The sequence below is a fragment of the Dromiciops gliroides genome, chromosome 5 (assembly GCF_019393635.1).
Source record: "Dromiciops gliroides isolate mDroGli1 chromosome 5, mDroGli1.pri, whole genome shotgun sequence".
NCBI lineage: Eukaryota > Metazoa > Chordata > Mammalia > Microbiotheria > Microbiotheriidae > Dromiciops > Dromiciops gliroides.
In genome coordinates this window covers 56731595-56749664 of record NC_057865.1, presented here as the reverse complement: position 1 = coordinate 56749664, position 18070 = coordinate 56731595, and the positions used below count along the sequence as shown (strand labels likewise).

At 36.1% G+C, this 18070-nt stretch overlaps 1 protein-coding gene across 1 annotated transcript in view; it reads right to left on the bottom strand.

Moving 5' to 3' along the window:
• The window catches only part of MALRD1 (MAM and LDL receptor class A domain containing 1), a 910872-nt gene extending 893966 nt beyond the window's left edge, over positions 1–16906 (bottom strand). The window contains 2 exon segments of the mRNA XM_043967510.1: positions 6027–6237; positions 16793–16906. Of these exon segments, the coding sequence (XP_043823445.1) occupies positions 6027–6237; positions 16793–16906 (325 nt within the window).
• Between the last annotated feature and the right edge of the window lie 1164 nt (positions 16907–18070).

Here is an 18070-nt window from a genome sequence, read left to right as displayed (position 1 = left end):
GAAAGGAAAATTAGAGAGGCTAAGTTACTTGGTCAACATAAAACAGCTAGTTATTAGAAGAGTCAGAACTATAACCCAATTCTCCTGCCTTTTATTTGTTGTTGTTCTTCAGTTGCTTTCAGTTATTTCTGACTTTTCATGACCCCCATTTAGGGTTTTCCTGGGAAAGATACTGAAGTGGCCTGCCCTTTCCTTCTCCAGCTCGTTTTATAAATGAGGAAACAGGCAAATAAGGTTAAGTGACTTGCCGAGGGTCACACAGCTAGTAAGTGTCTGAGTCCAGATTTTAACTGAGGAAAAGCAGTCTTCCTGTCCCCAGACCTAGAATTCTATCTACTGTTCAACCTCACTTTCTCCCTGCCTTTTATAAGCCAATATTTCCTTTAATAGCAAAGATCCAGTACCACTACTTAACTTTTGTCAAATATCCTTGTTTTTGTTTTCAAAATGAAATCATTTTTCTGCCCCCTCCTGAAGTAATTCTCCCCTATAATAGAGGACCAAACATTTAAAGAGAACCAACCAATGCAGCCACTACATTTGGCAACATAACGCACCATTTTGCATGCCTGGTCTTCCATACCTCTCTACTAAAAGAAAGGGAACATGTTGCAATCTGTCCTATTGGACCGAGTTAGTCAATGATACCTTAACCAGAGCTGGCTGACTTTTAGTGTTGTTTTTCCTTGTATTATCTTTTAAATTTTTTGGTTTTGTTTTGGCAGGGCAATGAGGGTTAAGTGACTTGCCCAGGGTCACACAGCTAGTAAGTGTCAAGTGTATGAGGCTGGATTGGAACTCAAGTCCTCCTGAATCCAGGGCCAGTGCTTTATCCACTGCACCACCTAGCTGCCCCTTCTATTATCTTACATAACTGTATAATCTAAACCAAATTAACCTAACACATATTGATTATGAGACGCAGAATATATAAGGGTAGATCTTGATATTTCTTTGCTCTACCCATACAATGAAAATTCTTGAAGATGTATTTTATAAAATTTTACAAATAACATTCTATCAACTTATATATTCGATCATAGAGGAGAGAATACATATCTGTAAATGCCATCCATGTTTAAAAAACTTGAAATTACCAACTACAAAAAGGATTTCAACTCCTCAGGATGGTGGCTATTAGCACTGCCTTTTATGTGTTAATATATGTCAGGATGATGATGAATTTTGAATGTGCTAGAAAGAACAAAAAAATAATGAAAATATTCTTCTTTCCTCAGCAGATTCTCAGCAGGGTTTTTATCTTGTTATAAATTTAGTCTAATGATCAGAATTATTCAGCTAACTTTTGTAAAAGACACTGATGAATCTCCAATAACAGCTAGGTTATTTACAAGTACAATTTGAAAAGGTGGGATTTTTAAAAAATCTTCTTTATCCCTAACTTAATAAGGTTAGAAGATCATAGAGCTAGAGATAAAAGGGAGATGGAACATCATCTAGTATAATTCTATGATTTTACAGATGAGTAAACTGAGAAGGGAATTTAGGTGGTATAGTGGATAGAGTGCTAAGCCTGAAGTCAGGATGACTCATCTTCCTGAGTTCAAATCTGGCCTCAGACAGTTACTAGCTGTGTGACCTTGGACAAGCCACTTAAACCCATTTGCCTCAGTTTCTTCATCTGCAAAATGATCTAGAGAAGGACGTTGCAGACCACTCCAGTATCTTTGATAAGAAAATCCCAAATGGGGTGACAAAGAATTTGACATGACTGAAAACTATTGAATAATAAAACTGAGTCCCAGGGTTAAGTGAATAAAAACTCAAAGATGCAAGAGACCTCTGAAGCTACCTAATTCAACCCCCTCATTTTACAGTTGAGGACAGTGAGGCAAAGCAACATTAAATTACTTTTTCAAGGTCATATCGACAGCAAGTTTCAGAGGTGGGATTCAAACCCAGCTCCTCTGACTCCAGCCTTTGTTTTTATCCACTACACTACACTGTCTGGAAAACTATTCTTATAGTTTTTTCTTGAATCCTGTCTTTTTTGGTGTTTTGGGATAGCTGTTCACAGCCATACCCATCATCACATCTGAAAGAATCACTTTCCAAAATTAAACCTGTAGATTTATCACTATCCATGATCTTACTAGATCACTACTATTACCTGCATATCATACTGCCCAAGACACTTGGATGGACAAGGCAGGAAGGAAGTTAGCAGGAGAATATTCACTTTTCTAATATGGTGACTTCTACCCTTTATGGTTAGTGCAAGCTCATCATTTGGTTTGATTTGGGCATCTTGATGCTAGATATACAAGTAGGGAGAGCAAGCAGGTCCCTAGGAAGTGGGAAATGAGAAATGATAGAAAGATGCTTCTGCCCTGCCACAGAGTGATTCAAGATAAGCACATGATCACAGATGATGCCACTATTTCTTCACCTTGTGTTTATTCTTTCTGCTCCCAAATGAATGAATGTTGCAGAAAGAATAATATAGGCTAGTGTCTTTTAGCACTAGAAGTTGAGAAACTGAAATTTGAGTACCAGAAGTTTAGGGACTGAAATTTATACCCATTTAGCAACAGTCAAGAAAATGAGGAACATGGTCCAGAGAAGCAACAACCTGGAAGAAGTAGCCAAGAGCATCACTCTCCTAGCAGCTATGCCATGTCCAAAAATAAATTGTTAACAGCCAATTTAACTTGTAATCCACTTTCCCCAGGTCTTGAGGTGCTACAGTGTACAGTGCATCCTGGTTCAGAACACACCATTTTTGTATTTTTGTATTTGCCATATCTTTACACTTAACATCCCTTTATAAAAGCTAATTGGTGTTAATTGGTTAGATAATATTACGGTATTAATCACGAGCATTTAATATTGCAGAAACACATCAGAATGACTACTTAAACTGATAACATTAGAAAGATACCCATTCCCCTTGAGAATTGCTTTAGAATTCTATGGGGAGATAAGGCTGAGCTCAGAGAATCCACCTTGACAGAGTAAATGGAAAAGGATCCCCAGAGTCTTTTAGAGCTATATTTATATGTCTGGTACCTAGCAGAGTGTCTAGCACATGGGAAGTACTTAACAAATGCTTGTTTATTGGCTGACTATTGGTTAAAAATAGCTTATTTTGTTTGAACCAGAGAAATGGATTAAATGAAAGGGGGGAAATGCGTATATTTTGATGGCTGCACTAAGGTTTGCTGGGTTGTTAGGGTTTTTTTTTTTTTAAAGAACTAATCCCTAATAAGTATACAGAGACACAAACATATTGTTGTATTCAGTGAAGTAGCTTGAGAATAATTTTTTACAACCTTCTTCCCCAGAGAAGAGTCAACAAAAGAAACTCAGCTCTTAAAAGTAATCTTGAATTTATCTTCAGGTTTTTCTCACTGGCTTGCAAGTGAAATACCAAAGCAGAGAATATACAGACATGAAAATGGAAAGCTTTAGAAGCCAAGAGGTGACCCCACAATGTAACATTTAAATTGAAATCTGTTTACTCTACAGATCCATCCCCTGCTCTTCTAGAGGGCTGACAGTTATTAGAATTTCTCATGCAACGGAGACCTTTCCCACTCAACTGCTTCCTCCTGCTTTCACATTAACCTTTTCCCTGAAGCAGGACCATATACGCTATCACAGCAAGAGAGCTAAAAAGGAGCTTCATAGATATTAATAAAAGAAAGGACTTTGTACATCTTGTCAAACTGGCCGAGTAGTTCATCTTTGTGACTTGGCAAAGGAAGCATCTGGGAAAGAGCCTTTCACAGAAGCTGGAGCAAGGGGCAGAACCCTCACATTTAACTTCTGTGGAGAAATTGGACACATACAAATGAATCCTTGTACTTCCTTGAGCTTTGTCCAAGCACTTAACAGTTTTTAAGTACCGGCAATATGATCACTCTTTTAAACAGCAGGAAGAAAATCATTAACCTGCTTTAGCTCCATGGCGAAGAAAATTTTTTTCACTAATGGCTTTCATTAAGTGGAACTAATGTTAGCAGCCTACATCCATGCAAGACAAACAAGAACAAAATAAAAGTCAGAAATTCAATTTCAATGCAACACACAAGAAAATATGGTGGATTCATTGTAATCACTTGCTAATATTTTATCTTTACTGAAACATAAAAATGAAACAGCAGATAACTTAGACCTACTTTCAAGTAAAAGAATTCACTCAAACTAAAGGCCAGCCAGCTTCAGATAACACATGTAATTAAGCAGTAAAAGTTTCCAAAGGAGAGTAAGATTTTGAGCTAGAAGGGACTTCAGAGATAATTTGGTCCAAATTCCTTGTTTGGAGAAGAAATTAAAACCCGGAAAAGGAAAAATGTCTTACCCAAGTTCACAAAGATAATAAGTTGTAGAGCCAGTATTTGAACTCAGGTCTTATGATTCTAAAGCCAGTGGTTGCTGGGTTTGTTTGGCTTTTTTTTCCCTAATCTACAACATATTACTTTTTTAAAAGTTATTCAATGCCAACTCAAACTTCTCTCATAATATTTTTTAAAGTGAGGTAATTGGGGTTAAGCGACTTGCCCAGGGTCACACAGCTAGTAAGTGTTAAGTGTCTGAGGCCAGATTTGAACTCAGGTACTCCTGACTCCAGGGCTGGTGCTTTATCCACTGTGCCACCTAGCTGCCCTCATAATATTTCATTAAAGCTGCCCAAATACAAGATCAGTCATAATAGATATTCAGTCTTCCATTAGTGAAATCCAACATGCTCACATACTAATTTTTTGTGCAAGAACATATGGGGACAGCCACATGTAGAATAAGGATACAGTTCTTCCTTTAGCCTAGCTGATTCCTCAGCAAGAGACAATGGACAAAGAGTAAATTAGATTCATTGACTAGAGGACCGAGAGAATTAGAAAATCAGTTTACTTGCTAAAATTCAGAAATCCTTCAAGATCCAAGTGCCTCATTTTAAGGTCATGAGGTGAGCAACCAAGAAGAATTTTTATTCATAGTCCACTCTACACACAAAGAGAATAGAACCAAGCTTTGTTTAGCAATGCTCCTGACAGGTATATAGGTTTATAAGAAGTTTTGGCCTTGTGTTCATTCTCACCACTGATACACATCACAACCCCTTTGTGACTTAAGAGATGGTCTTCAAGAATTTCTGGGACCAAATACATTTGTCAACCTGTGACCAACCAGGTCATGAGCCTCTCCAAATTTATTTAGGCTTATCTTTAGACAGTTGACACCTAGTCCATCACCAGAGTCACACTCAAAACCTTTATAGTTTAGAAGGACTACCTAGAGCTTATACCTTTCTACATAAACCTCTAGAGCTCACCATGATGAAACATCCAATTAGAATATTAGTGGAAAAAAATTTTCAAAGACACGAGTGTAAAAACTACATGTCAGAGAATGCTTTCTTGGCTGGATTAAGATTTCTCTCCACAATACTCATTATCACTAATTGCCCTTAGATAGATTACATGGTGGGAGAGTTAAAGAGCAACATACGAAAGATTTTTCTTAAATTTTGCTTTCACTGCAGCTTAAAAGGAATAATGGCATTAATTTATAGTTGCTTTTTCCTGTCCCTATGAAAGAATCTAATATAAAACAAAATGACATATAGCATTCTGTTACTTTTCCATCTGATTTAAACACAAAATGATTAAACATTATCTATGTACAGTAGCAAAATGAATAGGTTGCTCCAAGTATATTGGATAGGCTCCTTTGAATTTAACTTAAGGGTGGAATCAGACAAGAGTCATTCAGTATGGACTAATATGGATGGGTTGCATACTAAATTGTTGGAGGCAATACCCACACCCATGAAATCATGGATCCCTTTGAGCTTCTGAGTAAAACAGATCTCCAATCCTATTAAATAGTATTCATCATTATACACAAAAGATACCCAAGAATCCTTTGGTCCCAGAATCTCTCCAAATGGCACACAACCCAGTTAATCTCGCCCGTGTGGATTTAAGCTCAATATAATTATAACTCAATATAATAAAAGCTAACATGAACTTTTAAACAAAGGGACAAGAGAATTTACTTACAAGGCAACTCATTGTTGTTATCCTCACAGGGATCTGTGAAGTTACATGCGTTGTCTGGAATCAAAGAGAACCCAGAATCACATTGGGAATTCCCTCTTCCTTCCTGAATTAGCAGAGAAGTGAAAACAGAAAAAAGCCAAAGGAAGGAACCAACTGTGTTCACTGGATACATTTTTTTAAAGCTGACCAGACTAAAAAATATTGCCCTTGTCTATTAATACTTAGTCAATGGCTAGAAACAATGCCATCATCACATATAAATCTCTCTCAATCTAAACTGTTTTCCAGCAATGCAACAATCTTGCTGACTCTCTGGGCTTCTTCATTAAAGATGACTTCTAAGTCCATTTACTCATTCTCTTCAGAGGCATGTCTTTAGAAAATATTTAACTTGAATAATTGCACCATTCTTATAGTTAGCAAAGCATGGATGATATGAACTATGCCTATCACGTTTACACAATCAGAAATGTTTATTGGCACCCCTCCTACAGCAGGAGAAGATAGCAAATATACCAGTTGTGCAGACACTGTAAATTGCTGCAACAATCATGGTTAAACTGTCATCAAAACAAAGTATTCATCACCTATGGAAAATATTTACTTCGGTTTTTTTCATGCAACCTACATGAAATGATAGAATTTTATTTTAGACTTGAAAGCGATTGTAAGTATGACTTACAAATGAAACAACTGGAGGCTAGGGAAGTGAAGTGAGTTTCACAAGGTCTTACAATCACAAAATTGTTATGTTATAAAGGACCTCAGGGGTGGATCCAAGATGGGCACAACCAGGCCTGGCTATCCTAGTGTGTGCACAGGGAGAAAGCCCAGGGCAGTGAGAAATCCACAAGCCATAGAAGCCTCAGAGTAGAAAGCCAGTGACATAGCCCCTATGTTCCAGCACAAGAAGCTTGAAACAGTGACTCTGGTATCCAAGGAGTGGATACTTTAAAAAAAAACAGACCAGAACTGAATAAAAAATTTAATCTTAACATACAAGACCTCTAAAAGGTAATATAGATAATGAAGTAATATCAATACTAAACATGTATGTGCCAAGTGGTATAGCATCCAAATTCTTAGAGGAGAAGTTAAATGAGTTACAAGAGGAAGTATGTCACACAACTATGCTAGTGGGTGGATCTGAATCTTCCCCTCTCAGAATTAGATAAGTCTAGATACAAAATAAATAAGAAAGAAGGTAAAGATGTGAATAGAATGTTAGAAAAGTTAGATATGCTAGATGTCTGGAGAAAACTAAATGGTAATAGAAAAGAATATACCTTTTTCTAAGTGGCACATGGCACATATTCAAAAACTGACCATGTATTAGGGTAAAAAAAAACTCATAGTAAAATATAGAAAGGCAGCAATAGTAAATGCATCCTTCTCAGATCATCATGTAATAAAGATTACATATAATAAAGAGCCATGGAAAGATAGACTGAAAATTAATTGGAAATTAAATAATTTCATTCTAAAGAATGAGTGGGGGGAGGCAGCTAGGTGGCACAGTGGAGAGGCAGCTAGGTGGCACAGTGAATAAAGCACTGGCCCTGGATTCAGGAAGACCTGAGTTCAAAGATGGCCTCAGACACTTGACACTTACTAGCTGTGTGACCCTAGGCAAGTCACTTAACCCTCATTGCCCTGTTAAGAAAGAAAAAAAAAAAGAATGAGTGGGTCAAAGAAAAAATCATAGAAACAATCAATAACTTCATCCAAGACAATGACAATAATGAGACAACATATCAAAACCTATGGAATGCAGCCAAAGCAGTGTTTAGGGGAAATTTTATATATCTCTAAATGCTTACATCAATAAAAAAGAGAAAGAGGATATCAATGAATTGGACATGCAACTTCAAAAGCTAGATAAAGAACAAATTAAAAATCCCCAATTAAATGCTAAATTGGAAATCCTGAAAATCAAAAGAGAAATTAATAAAATTGAAAGCAAGAAAACTATAGCATTAATCAATAAAATTAAGAGCTGGTTTTATGAAAAAAAAACAATAAAATTGTTAAATTTTTGGTTAATTTGATTTAAAAAAGGAAAGAAGAAAATGAAATTACCAGTATCAAAAATTAAAGGGGTGATTTCTCTACCAATGAAATGTAAATTAAAGCAATAATTAGGAACTATTTTGCCCAACTGTTTGCCAATAAATTTAACAATATAAATGAAATGGATAAATGTTTACAAAAATGGAAACTGCTCAGGTTAACTGAAGAAGAAATAAAATCCTTAAATAAGCCCATATCAGAAAAAGAAATTGAACAAGCCATTAATGAACTCCCTAAGAAAAAAATTTCTGGGGCCAGATGGGTTTACAAGTGAATTCTACCAAACATTTAAAGAACAATTAATTCCAATGTTATTCAAATTATTTAGGAAAACAGGTGAAGAAGGAGTTCTACCAAATTCCTTTTATGACACAAATATGGTGGTGATACCAAAACCAGGCAGAGCCAAAAGAGAGGGGAAAAAATTATAGATCAATTTCCCTAATGAATATTAATGCAAAAATTTTAAATAAGATATTAACAAAGAGATTATAGCAAGTGATCACCAGGATAATACATTATGACCAGATGGGATTCATACCAGGAATGCAGGGCTGGTTCAACATTAGGAAAACAATTAACATAATCAACCACATCAATAAGAAAACTAACCAATATCATATGATTATTTCAATAGATGCAGAGAAAGCTTTTGACAAAATACAGCACCCATTCCTAATTAAAACACTTAGAGAGCTTAGAAATATGTGGTGCTTCCCTTAAAAAAATAAGCAGTATCTACCAAAAACCATCAGGAAGCATTATATGTAATGGAGATAAGTTAGAAGTATCCCCAATAAGATCAGGGGTGAAACAGGGAGGGCCACGAATGGCGGGATCAGACGCCAGGGTCTGGTGCCTGGCTGGCTGAGCACAATCAGACAGGAAGTGCAGGGTGGGGGATCTCCACACACCATAAAGGCCTCAGAGTAAAAGCCCGGTCACACAGCACCTACACACCTGCACAAGAAGCCCAAAACAGGGACCCTGGTGCCCCCAGAGCAGACCTCAACTTAAAGAATAAATAAATAAGCTGCAATAATGAGTAAGAAGCAAAAAAGAGCCCTCTCCATTGAGAGCTTCTGTATCAATAGGGAAGAAGCCAACACAAACTCAGATGAGGACAATAGCCTCAAATTGTCTACATCTGAAGCCTCACAAGGGAAGGTGAATTGGTTGCAAGAACAAAAAGCCTTCCTGGAAGAGCTCAAAAAGGATTTTAAAAATCAATTGCAAGAGGCAGAAGAAAAAATGGGGAGAGAAATGAAAGCAAAACAAGAAAACTATGAAAAAAGAATCAGCAGCTTGGAAAAGGAAGCTGAAGAAAACAAAGCCTTAAAAAACTCATTTGGCTAAATGGAAAAAAAGCTACATAATCTCACTGAAGAAAACAATACCTTAAAAAATTCACTTAGCCAAATGGAAAAAAAGGTGCATAACCTCACTGAAGAAAACAATGCCTTAAAAATTAAAGTGGGACAGTTGGAAGATAAGGAATCCATGAGACACCAAGAATCAGTCAAGCAGAATAAAAAAAATGAAAAAATAGAAGAAAATGTGAAATACCTCATTGGAAAGATAACTGATCTGAAAAACAGATCGAGGAGAGACAATTTGAGAATCATTGGACTGCCTGAAAGCCATGACCAGAAAAAGAATCTAGACACCATATTCCAGGAAATTATTAAGGAGAACTGCCCTGATATCATAGAATCAGAGGATAAAATCATCATTGAAAGAATCCACCGATCACCTCCTGAAAGAGACCCCAAAAGGAAAACTCCAAGGAATATTGTAGCCAAATTCCAGAATTATCAGGTGAAGGAGAAAATACTCCAAGCAGCCAGAAAGAAGCAATTTAAATATCATGGAGCCACAGTCAGGATTGCTCAGGACCTGGCAGCTTCAACATTAAAGGACCGCAAGGCTTGGAATATGATATTCCGGAAGGCAAAGGAGCTTGGATTGCGGCAGAGAATCTATTACCCAGCAAAAATGTGCATTTTCTTTCAGGGGAAAAGATGGACATTTAATGACATTGGGGACTTTCAATCTTTCCTGGTGAAAAGACCAGAACTGAATAAAAAATTTGATCTCAACATACAAGACTCAAGAGAAGTTTAAAAAGGTAAACAGAGGGGAAAAAAAAAAGTTACCCTATTAGGTTAAACTGTTTATATCCCTACACAGGAAGATAATACTCCTAACTCTTAAGAACTGTAAATGTATTTGGGCAGAGAGAAGGACTTTATATAGAGGGTATAAATATAAATCGTCTTTGATGTGATGATACAAAAGAATTAAGGGGATAAAAAAGGAGTCTATGGGGAGGAGAGGAAAGGGGAGGTGGAATGGGATGAATTATATCATATGAAGAGGTGGAAAAAACTTATTACAATAGAGGGAAAGAAAGGAGGGGGGAACATGGTTTCAACCCTATTCTCATTAGATTTGACTCAAAGAGGGAATAACATATTCGTTCATTGGGATAAAGAAACTTAACTCATTCTTTAGGGAAACAAAAGGGGAAGGGAAAGGGGGGGACTGATAGAAGGGAGGACAAAAGCAAGGGAGAAAAGGGTAAAGAAAAGAGAGGGGGTGATAAAAAGGGAGGGCAGATCGGGGGAGGCAGGGGTAAGAAGTAAAACGTCAGTGAGGAGGAATAGGGTGAAAGAAGGGGGGAAAAGTACAAAGGGGGTAAATAGAATGGAGGGGAATAGACAGTCAGTAATAATAACTGTGAATGTGAATGGGATGAACTCTGCTATAAAACAGAAGCGAATTGCAGAGTGAATTAAAAACCAGAACCCTACAATATGCTGTTTACAAGAAACACATTTGAAGCAGAGAGATACACACAGAATAAAGGTAAAAGGCTGGAGCAGAATATATTATGCCTCAGCCAAAGTAAAAAAGGCAGGGGTAGCAATCCTTATCTCAGACAAAGTGCAGGCAAAAATAGATCTCATTAAAAGAGATAAGGAAGGAAATTACATCTTACTTAAAGGTACTATAGATAATGAAGTAATATCAATATTAAATATGTATGCGCCAAGTGGTATAGCATCCAAGTTCTTAGAGGAGAAGTTAAATGAGTTACAAGAGGAATTAGACAGTAATACTATACTAGTGGGGGATCTGAATCTCCCCCTCTCAGAATTAGATAAATCTAGCCAAAAAATAAATAAGAAAGAAGTGAAAGAGGTGAATAGATTACTAGAAAAGTTAGACATGATAGATGTCTGGAGAAAATTGAATGGGGATAGAAAGGATTATACATTTTTCTCAGCAGTACATGGCACATTTTCAAAAATTGACCATGTATTAGGGCACAAAAACATCATAGTCAAATGTAGAAAGGCAGAAATAGTAAATGCATCCTTCTCAGATCATGATGCCATAAAAATTACATGTAAGAAAGAGCCAGGGAAAAGTAGAATGAAAATCAATTGGAAACTAAATCATTTCATTCTAAAGAATGAATGGGCCAAACAAGAAATCACAGAAACAATCAATAACTTTATCCAAGAGAATGACAACAATGAGACAACATACCAAAATCTATGGGATGCAGCCAAAGCAGTGCTTAGGGGAAAATTGATAGCTCTAAATGCTTACATGAATAAGAAAGAGAAAGAGTAGATTAATGAATTGGGCATGCAACTTAAAAAGCTAGAAAAAGAACAAATTAGAAATCCCCAATTAGACACTAAATTAGAGATCCTGAAAATTAAAGGAGAAATTAATAAGATTGAAAGCAAAAAAACTATAGAATTAATCAATAAAACTAAGAGCTGGTTTTATGAAAAAACCAATAAAATAAATAAAACATTGGTTAATTTGATTAAAAAAAAGAAAGAAGAAAACCAAATTACCAGTATCAAAAATGAAAAGGGTGATATTACCACCAATGAAGTTGAAATTAAAGCAATAATTAGGAAATATTTTGCCCAACTGTATGCCAATAAATTTGACAATCTAAATGAAATGGATGAATATTTACAAAAGTACAAACTGCCCAGGTTAAATGAAGAGGAAATAAAATCCTTAAATAAACCCATATTAGAAAAAGAAATTGAGCAAGCTATTAATGAACTCCCTAAGAAAAAATCCCCAGGGCCAGATGGGTTTATGGGTGAATTTTACCAAACATTTAAAGAACAATTAATTCCAATATTATACAAATTATTTGGAAAAATAGGTGAAGAAGGAGTTCTACCAAATTCGTTTTATGACACAAATATGGTGGTGATACCAAAACTAGGCAAAGCAAAAACAGAGAAAGAGAATTATAGACCAATCTCCCTAATGAATATTGATGCTAAAATCTTAAATAAGATATTAGCAAGGAGATTACAGCAAGTAATCACCAGGATAATACACTATGACCAGGTGGGATTTATACCAGGAATGCAGGGCTGGTTCAACATTAGGAAAACTATTAACATAATCAACCACATCAATAAGAAAACCAACCAAAATCATATGATTATCTCAATAGATGCAGAGAAAGCTTTTGACAAAGTACAGCACCCATTCCTAATAAAAACACTAGAGAGTTTAGGAATAGGGGGAGCTTTCCTTAGAATAATAAACAGTATCTACCTAAAGCCATCAGCAAGTATTGTATGCAATGGAGATAAATTAGAGGCCTTCCCAATAAGATCAGGGGTGAAACAGGGATGTCCATTATCACCCCTATTATTTAATATTGTCCTAGAAATGTTAGCTTTAGCAATCAAAGAAGAGAAAGGAATTAAAGGAATTAGAATAGGCAAGGAGGAAACAAAACTATCACTCTGCAGATGATATGATGGTATACTTAAGGAATCCTCGAGAATCAAGTCAAAAATTACTTGAAACAATTAACAACTTTAGCAAAGTAGCAGGATATAAAATAAATCCACATAAATCATCAGCATTTCTATACATGACCAACAAAGTCCAGCAGCAAGAGATAGAAAGAGAAATTCCATTTAAAGTAACAGTAGATAATATAAAATACCTGGGAGTCTACTTGCCAAGACAAACCCAGGAACTCTATGAACACAACTACCAAACACTCTTCACACAAATCAAATCAGATCTAAATAATTGGAAAGATATCAATTGCTCATGGATAGGCAGAGCTAATATAGTAAAAATGACAATACTGCCTAAATGAATTTACTTATTCAGTGCCATACCAATCAGACTACCTAAAAATTATTTTATACAGCTAGAAAAAATAATAACAAAATTCATCTGGAAAAACAAAAAATCAAGAATATCCAGGGAAATAATGAAAAAAAATTCACAGGAAGGTGGGTTAGCGGTACCAAACCTGGAGCTTTACTATAAAGTGGCAGTCATCAAAACTATCTGGTACTGGCTAAAAAATAGAGTGGTAGATCAATGGAATAGGCTAGGCTCAGGAAATGCAGTAGTAAATGACACTAGTAATGTAGTGTTTGATAAACCCAAAGACTCCAGCTTCTGGGATAGGAACTCAGTATTTGACAAAAACTGCTGGGAAAACTGGAAGATAGTATGGCAGAAATTAGGCATAGACCAACATCTTACACCTTATACTAAAATAAGGTCAAAATGGATACACGATTTAGACATAAGACATGATACCATAGGTAAATTAGGAGAGAAAGGAATAGTGTACCTATCAGATCTTTGGAAAGGAGAACAGTTTTTGACCAAACAAGAGATAGAGTATATTATCAAATGCAAAATGGATGATTTTGATTATATTAAATTAAAAAATTTTTGTACAAACAGAAGCAATGCATCCAAAATTGGAAGGGAGGCAGAAAGCTGGGAAACAATTTTTGAGGCCAGTGCTTCTGATAAAGGCCTCATCTCTAAAATATATAGGGAATTAAATCAAATTTATAAGAATCCAAGTCATTCCCCAATTGAGAAATGGTCAAAGGATATGAACAGGCAGTTTTCTGATGAAGAAACCAAAGCTATCTATTCCCATATGAAAAAATGCTCTAAATCTCTAATGATTAGAGAGATGCAAATTAAAACAACTCTGAGATACCACCTGACACCTATCAGATTGGCTAAAATGACAAAAAAGGAAGATAATAAATGTTGGAGAGGCTGTGGGAAAATTGGAACACTAGTCCATTGTTGGTGGAGCTGTGAACTGATCCAGCCATTCTGGAGAGCAATTTGGAATTATGCCCAAAGGGCAATAAAGCTGTGCATACCCTTTGACCCAGCAATCCCACTTTTAGGTCTTTTGCCTAAAGAAATCATGGAAGGGGGAAAGGTACCCACATATACAAAAATATTTATAGCTGCTCTTTATGTGGTAGCAAGGAATTGGAAGTTGAGGGGGTGCCCATCAATTGGGGAATGGCTGGACAAGTTGTGGTATATGAATACAATGGAATACTATTGTGCTGTAAGAAATGATGAGCAGGAAGAGTTCAGAGAAACCTGGAGGGTCTTGCGTGAGATGATGATGAGTAAGATGAGCAGAACCAGAAGAACATTGTACACAGTATCATCAACATTGAGTGTTGACCTACTGTGATGGTCTATATTCTTCTCACCAATGCAATGGTACAGAAGAGTTCCAGGGAACTCATGATAGAAGAGGATCTCCAAATCCAAGAAAAAGAAAGAAAGAACTGTGGAGTATAGATGCTGATTGAACCATATTACTTCTTTTGTTTTGGGTGCTGTTGGTTTTTTTTTGTTTTTTTTTTCTATTTTGAGGTTTTGCATCACTGCTCTGATTTTTTCTCTTGTAACAGGATTAATGCAGAAATAGGATTAATGTTATTATGTGTGTGTATATATATGTGTGTGTATATATATATATATCTATATGTATATATAGAGAGATATATAGATATAACCTATATCAGATTACCTGCTGTCTAGGGGAGGGGGGAGGGAGGGGAGGGAGGGAGAAAAATCTGAAATTGTAAAGCATGTATAAACAAAAGTTGAGAACTATCTTTACATGTAACGGAAAAAATAAAATACCTTATACATAAAAATAATTAATTAATTAATTAATTAATTTTAAAAAAAAGAAGGATCTATAGTGTTTCCTAATATCATAAACCTTCAGATCATTAAAGATTGTTAATATGTCCCCTTCTAAGTCTTCTCTTCTTCAATCTAAATAATTTCATTTCCTCAAACTATTATTATTATTATTATCCTTATTTCCCTTTCCATGTTTCAGTTTTCCCATGCCATCCTAAAAATATAGCACCTAAAACAGAATATAGTCTTATAGCTATGGTTCTGACCAACCTGGACATATTACTTTTCTTGTTCCATGCTTTTAAAGGCATACTCAGTGGTATTACCTTTTAATAGCCATATAACATCATTGATTCCCTAAGAAAGTCTCTAATTAATAAAAGAGGCAGTACCATGAAACAGATATCCCATGGACTTTGTGGAGAAATTCAAGGATGGAGAATAGAGAAAACTAGAAAATGTCTCAGTATTTCAACGAACTAATTGTTGGAAAAGTATATTATTCTAATTCCTACTAACTTTTAAAAAACAGAACTAAAACAAAAATCTGACACTCAGGAAAATTGCATTGCAGCTCTGGTCTTGGATTTACCACTGAATTGTCTCTAACTCAAGGAAATCACTTTACCTCTGAATTTCTTCTACTGTTCTATAAATTTTCTCCTCCATTTCCCAAATGTCATTCTGCCCATCTTTCCATTTAATAAACAAACATCAATATTCATTAACTGCTTATAATGTGTCCAACATGGTGCTAGGCACTTGGAATTAATTAACATTCATTAAAACTTACGTACATTGGAAATAACACACACACTCACTCACTCACAAAGCAGCCCTCTATTACAGAAGGCACATCAGTTCCTTGTGCTCAGCATGCCTTCCCAATGACCTAAACTCCTGTGCCATTGTTTTTGCAGGGCAATGAAGGTTTTGTGACTTGCCCAGGGTCACACAGCTAGTAAGTGACAAGTGTCTGAGGCCTGATTTGAACTTAGGTTCTCCTGAATTCAAGGCTGGTGCTTTATCCACTGTACCACCTAGCTGCCCCCTATTGTGCTATTTTTTCAAGGAATAACACTTTGATAAGAGTCTGATTCTTATCAGAATTCTGATGCACCACTCCATCACCTTCCATCACAAAGTAAGAAAATAATCAAACTCAGACTTTGAATGGGCTCTCCATTTTTCCTCTCTAATCAAAGATGTCAGGAGGTAGGCAAACGAAGAGTGATCAGACTGCATGAATTATTACACTTAGACTCCCAGTTTTCAATTCATGTTCTATAGTACCTCAACAGTTTCACTGTTAAACACAAGTTGGGGGGTTTTTGTGCCACAGCTATTTATTGATTAATTTCAGCTGGTATGCTGCTTTTTAACTGTTGCTGCCCTAACCTCTGATAACAGCAATGCTACATATTGTTTTAAGGCTTCCTCGACAAATCATGTGCTGAGCTAATGACACCTGCCATAACTCAATATAATGCTTACATCTAATGTGACAAAATACTAGGTTTTTGGTTTTTTTTACCAAAAACATTTTTAAGTTTAATGTTTTTTGTTATTTCATATGTGATTTCCCATTTCACTCCTCCCCATCTGAACTAGGCAGGCAGGGAAAAAATTCCAGAATAATCAAGCAGTGATAGAGGTTACGATGGTTCCATCCTATTTATTGGAAGATTACATACAAATACAAATACAATATAATTTCCAAATGCATTTAAAAGGCCTTGACGGGATTTATAAAGGTTGTCACCTTTATATGCTGTCACATTCCACGTTGCCAAGTTGCCAAGAATCATGTATAATCCTCATATCAAGTAACTTTGAAGAATGCATTTAATCTTATTTTCTTTGTTTCTTTCAAATGGCTTTCAGGCATTCTGGGTTCTTGTTCATAATTTTAGTTTCTCCTTTCAAGAAATATTAGCAGCTTTTTATGCCCATTCTCTTCTGAAAACCTTTGCTTATTTCTTACTTCATAAAAGACAAACAATGCACCAAGAACCTGTGATTTTATCAGTGTGGCATATCCTTCTACCACTAACTTAAAGACATTTATAGTTTTATAGCATTGCCTAAGAGTTAAAGAGTTTATTAATTCAAGTCAGTGAACATTTATTAAGAGCCTACTATATGCCAGGCACTGTGCTAAGCACTGTGAACACAAAGGTAAAAACAAGTCTCTGCTCTCAACAAGATCACAATCTAATAGGAGAATATGCACATGACCATGTACAAACAAGATGTATGCAGGGTACACTGAAGATAGTCTCAGAAGGAAGGCACTAGCATTGAAGTGGAACCAGAAAAGGTCCAGCTGAAGGTGAGACTTAAAATGAGTCTTTCAGGAAGCCAGAAGACAGAGGTGAAGTGGGGAATGAATTCAAGGAATAGAGGACAGCCTTCTCAAAAAAGAGAGACAGTTAGACAGACAGACAGACAGACAGACAGACAGACAGAAGAAAGAAAGAAATGGAGTCTTCAATGCAAGGAACAGCAAGGAAGCAAGTGTTACCGAATTGTAGAGTATATACAGGGGCTTAAGTATAAGAATACGGGAAAGGTAGCGAGGGCTCTAGTTGTAAAGGGTTTTAAAAGCTAAACAGAGGGTCTTGCATTTAATCCTGGGGGCAATATAGAGCCACTAGAGTTCAGTGAGTAGTAAAATTCCATGGTCAGATCTGCACTTTAAGATCCCTTTGGCAAGTGAGTAGAAGATGGACTGGAGTAGAGAGAGATTTTAATTAGGGAGACCTACCAGAAGCCCATTACAAAAGTCCCAAAGTGAGTTTGTGAGGGCTTACACCAAGGTGGTGGCCGTGTCGGGAGAAGGAAAGAAGCTTATTTATATGAGAGATGTTGTGAAGGTAGAATTGATGAGACCTGGCAACAGATTGGACATGGAGGATAAGAGTAAAGAATCAAGGATGATCCCTAAGTGTAAGCCTGGCTGACTGGGAAGC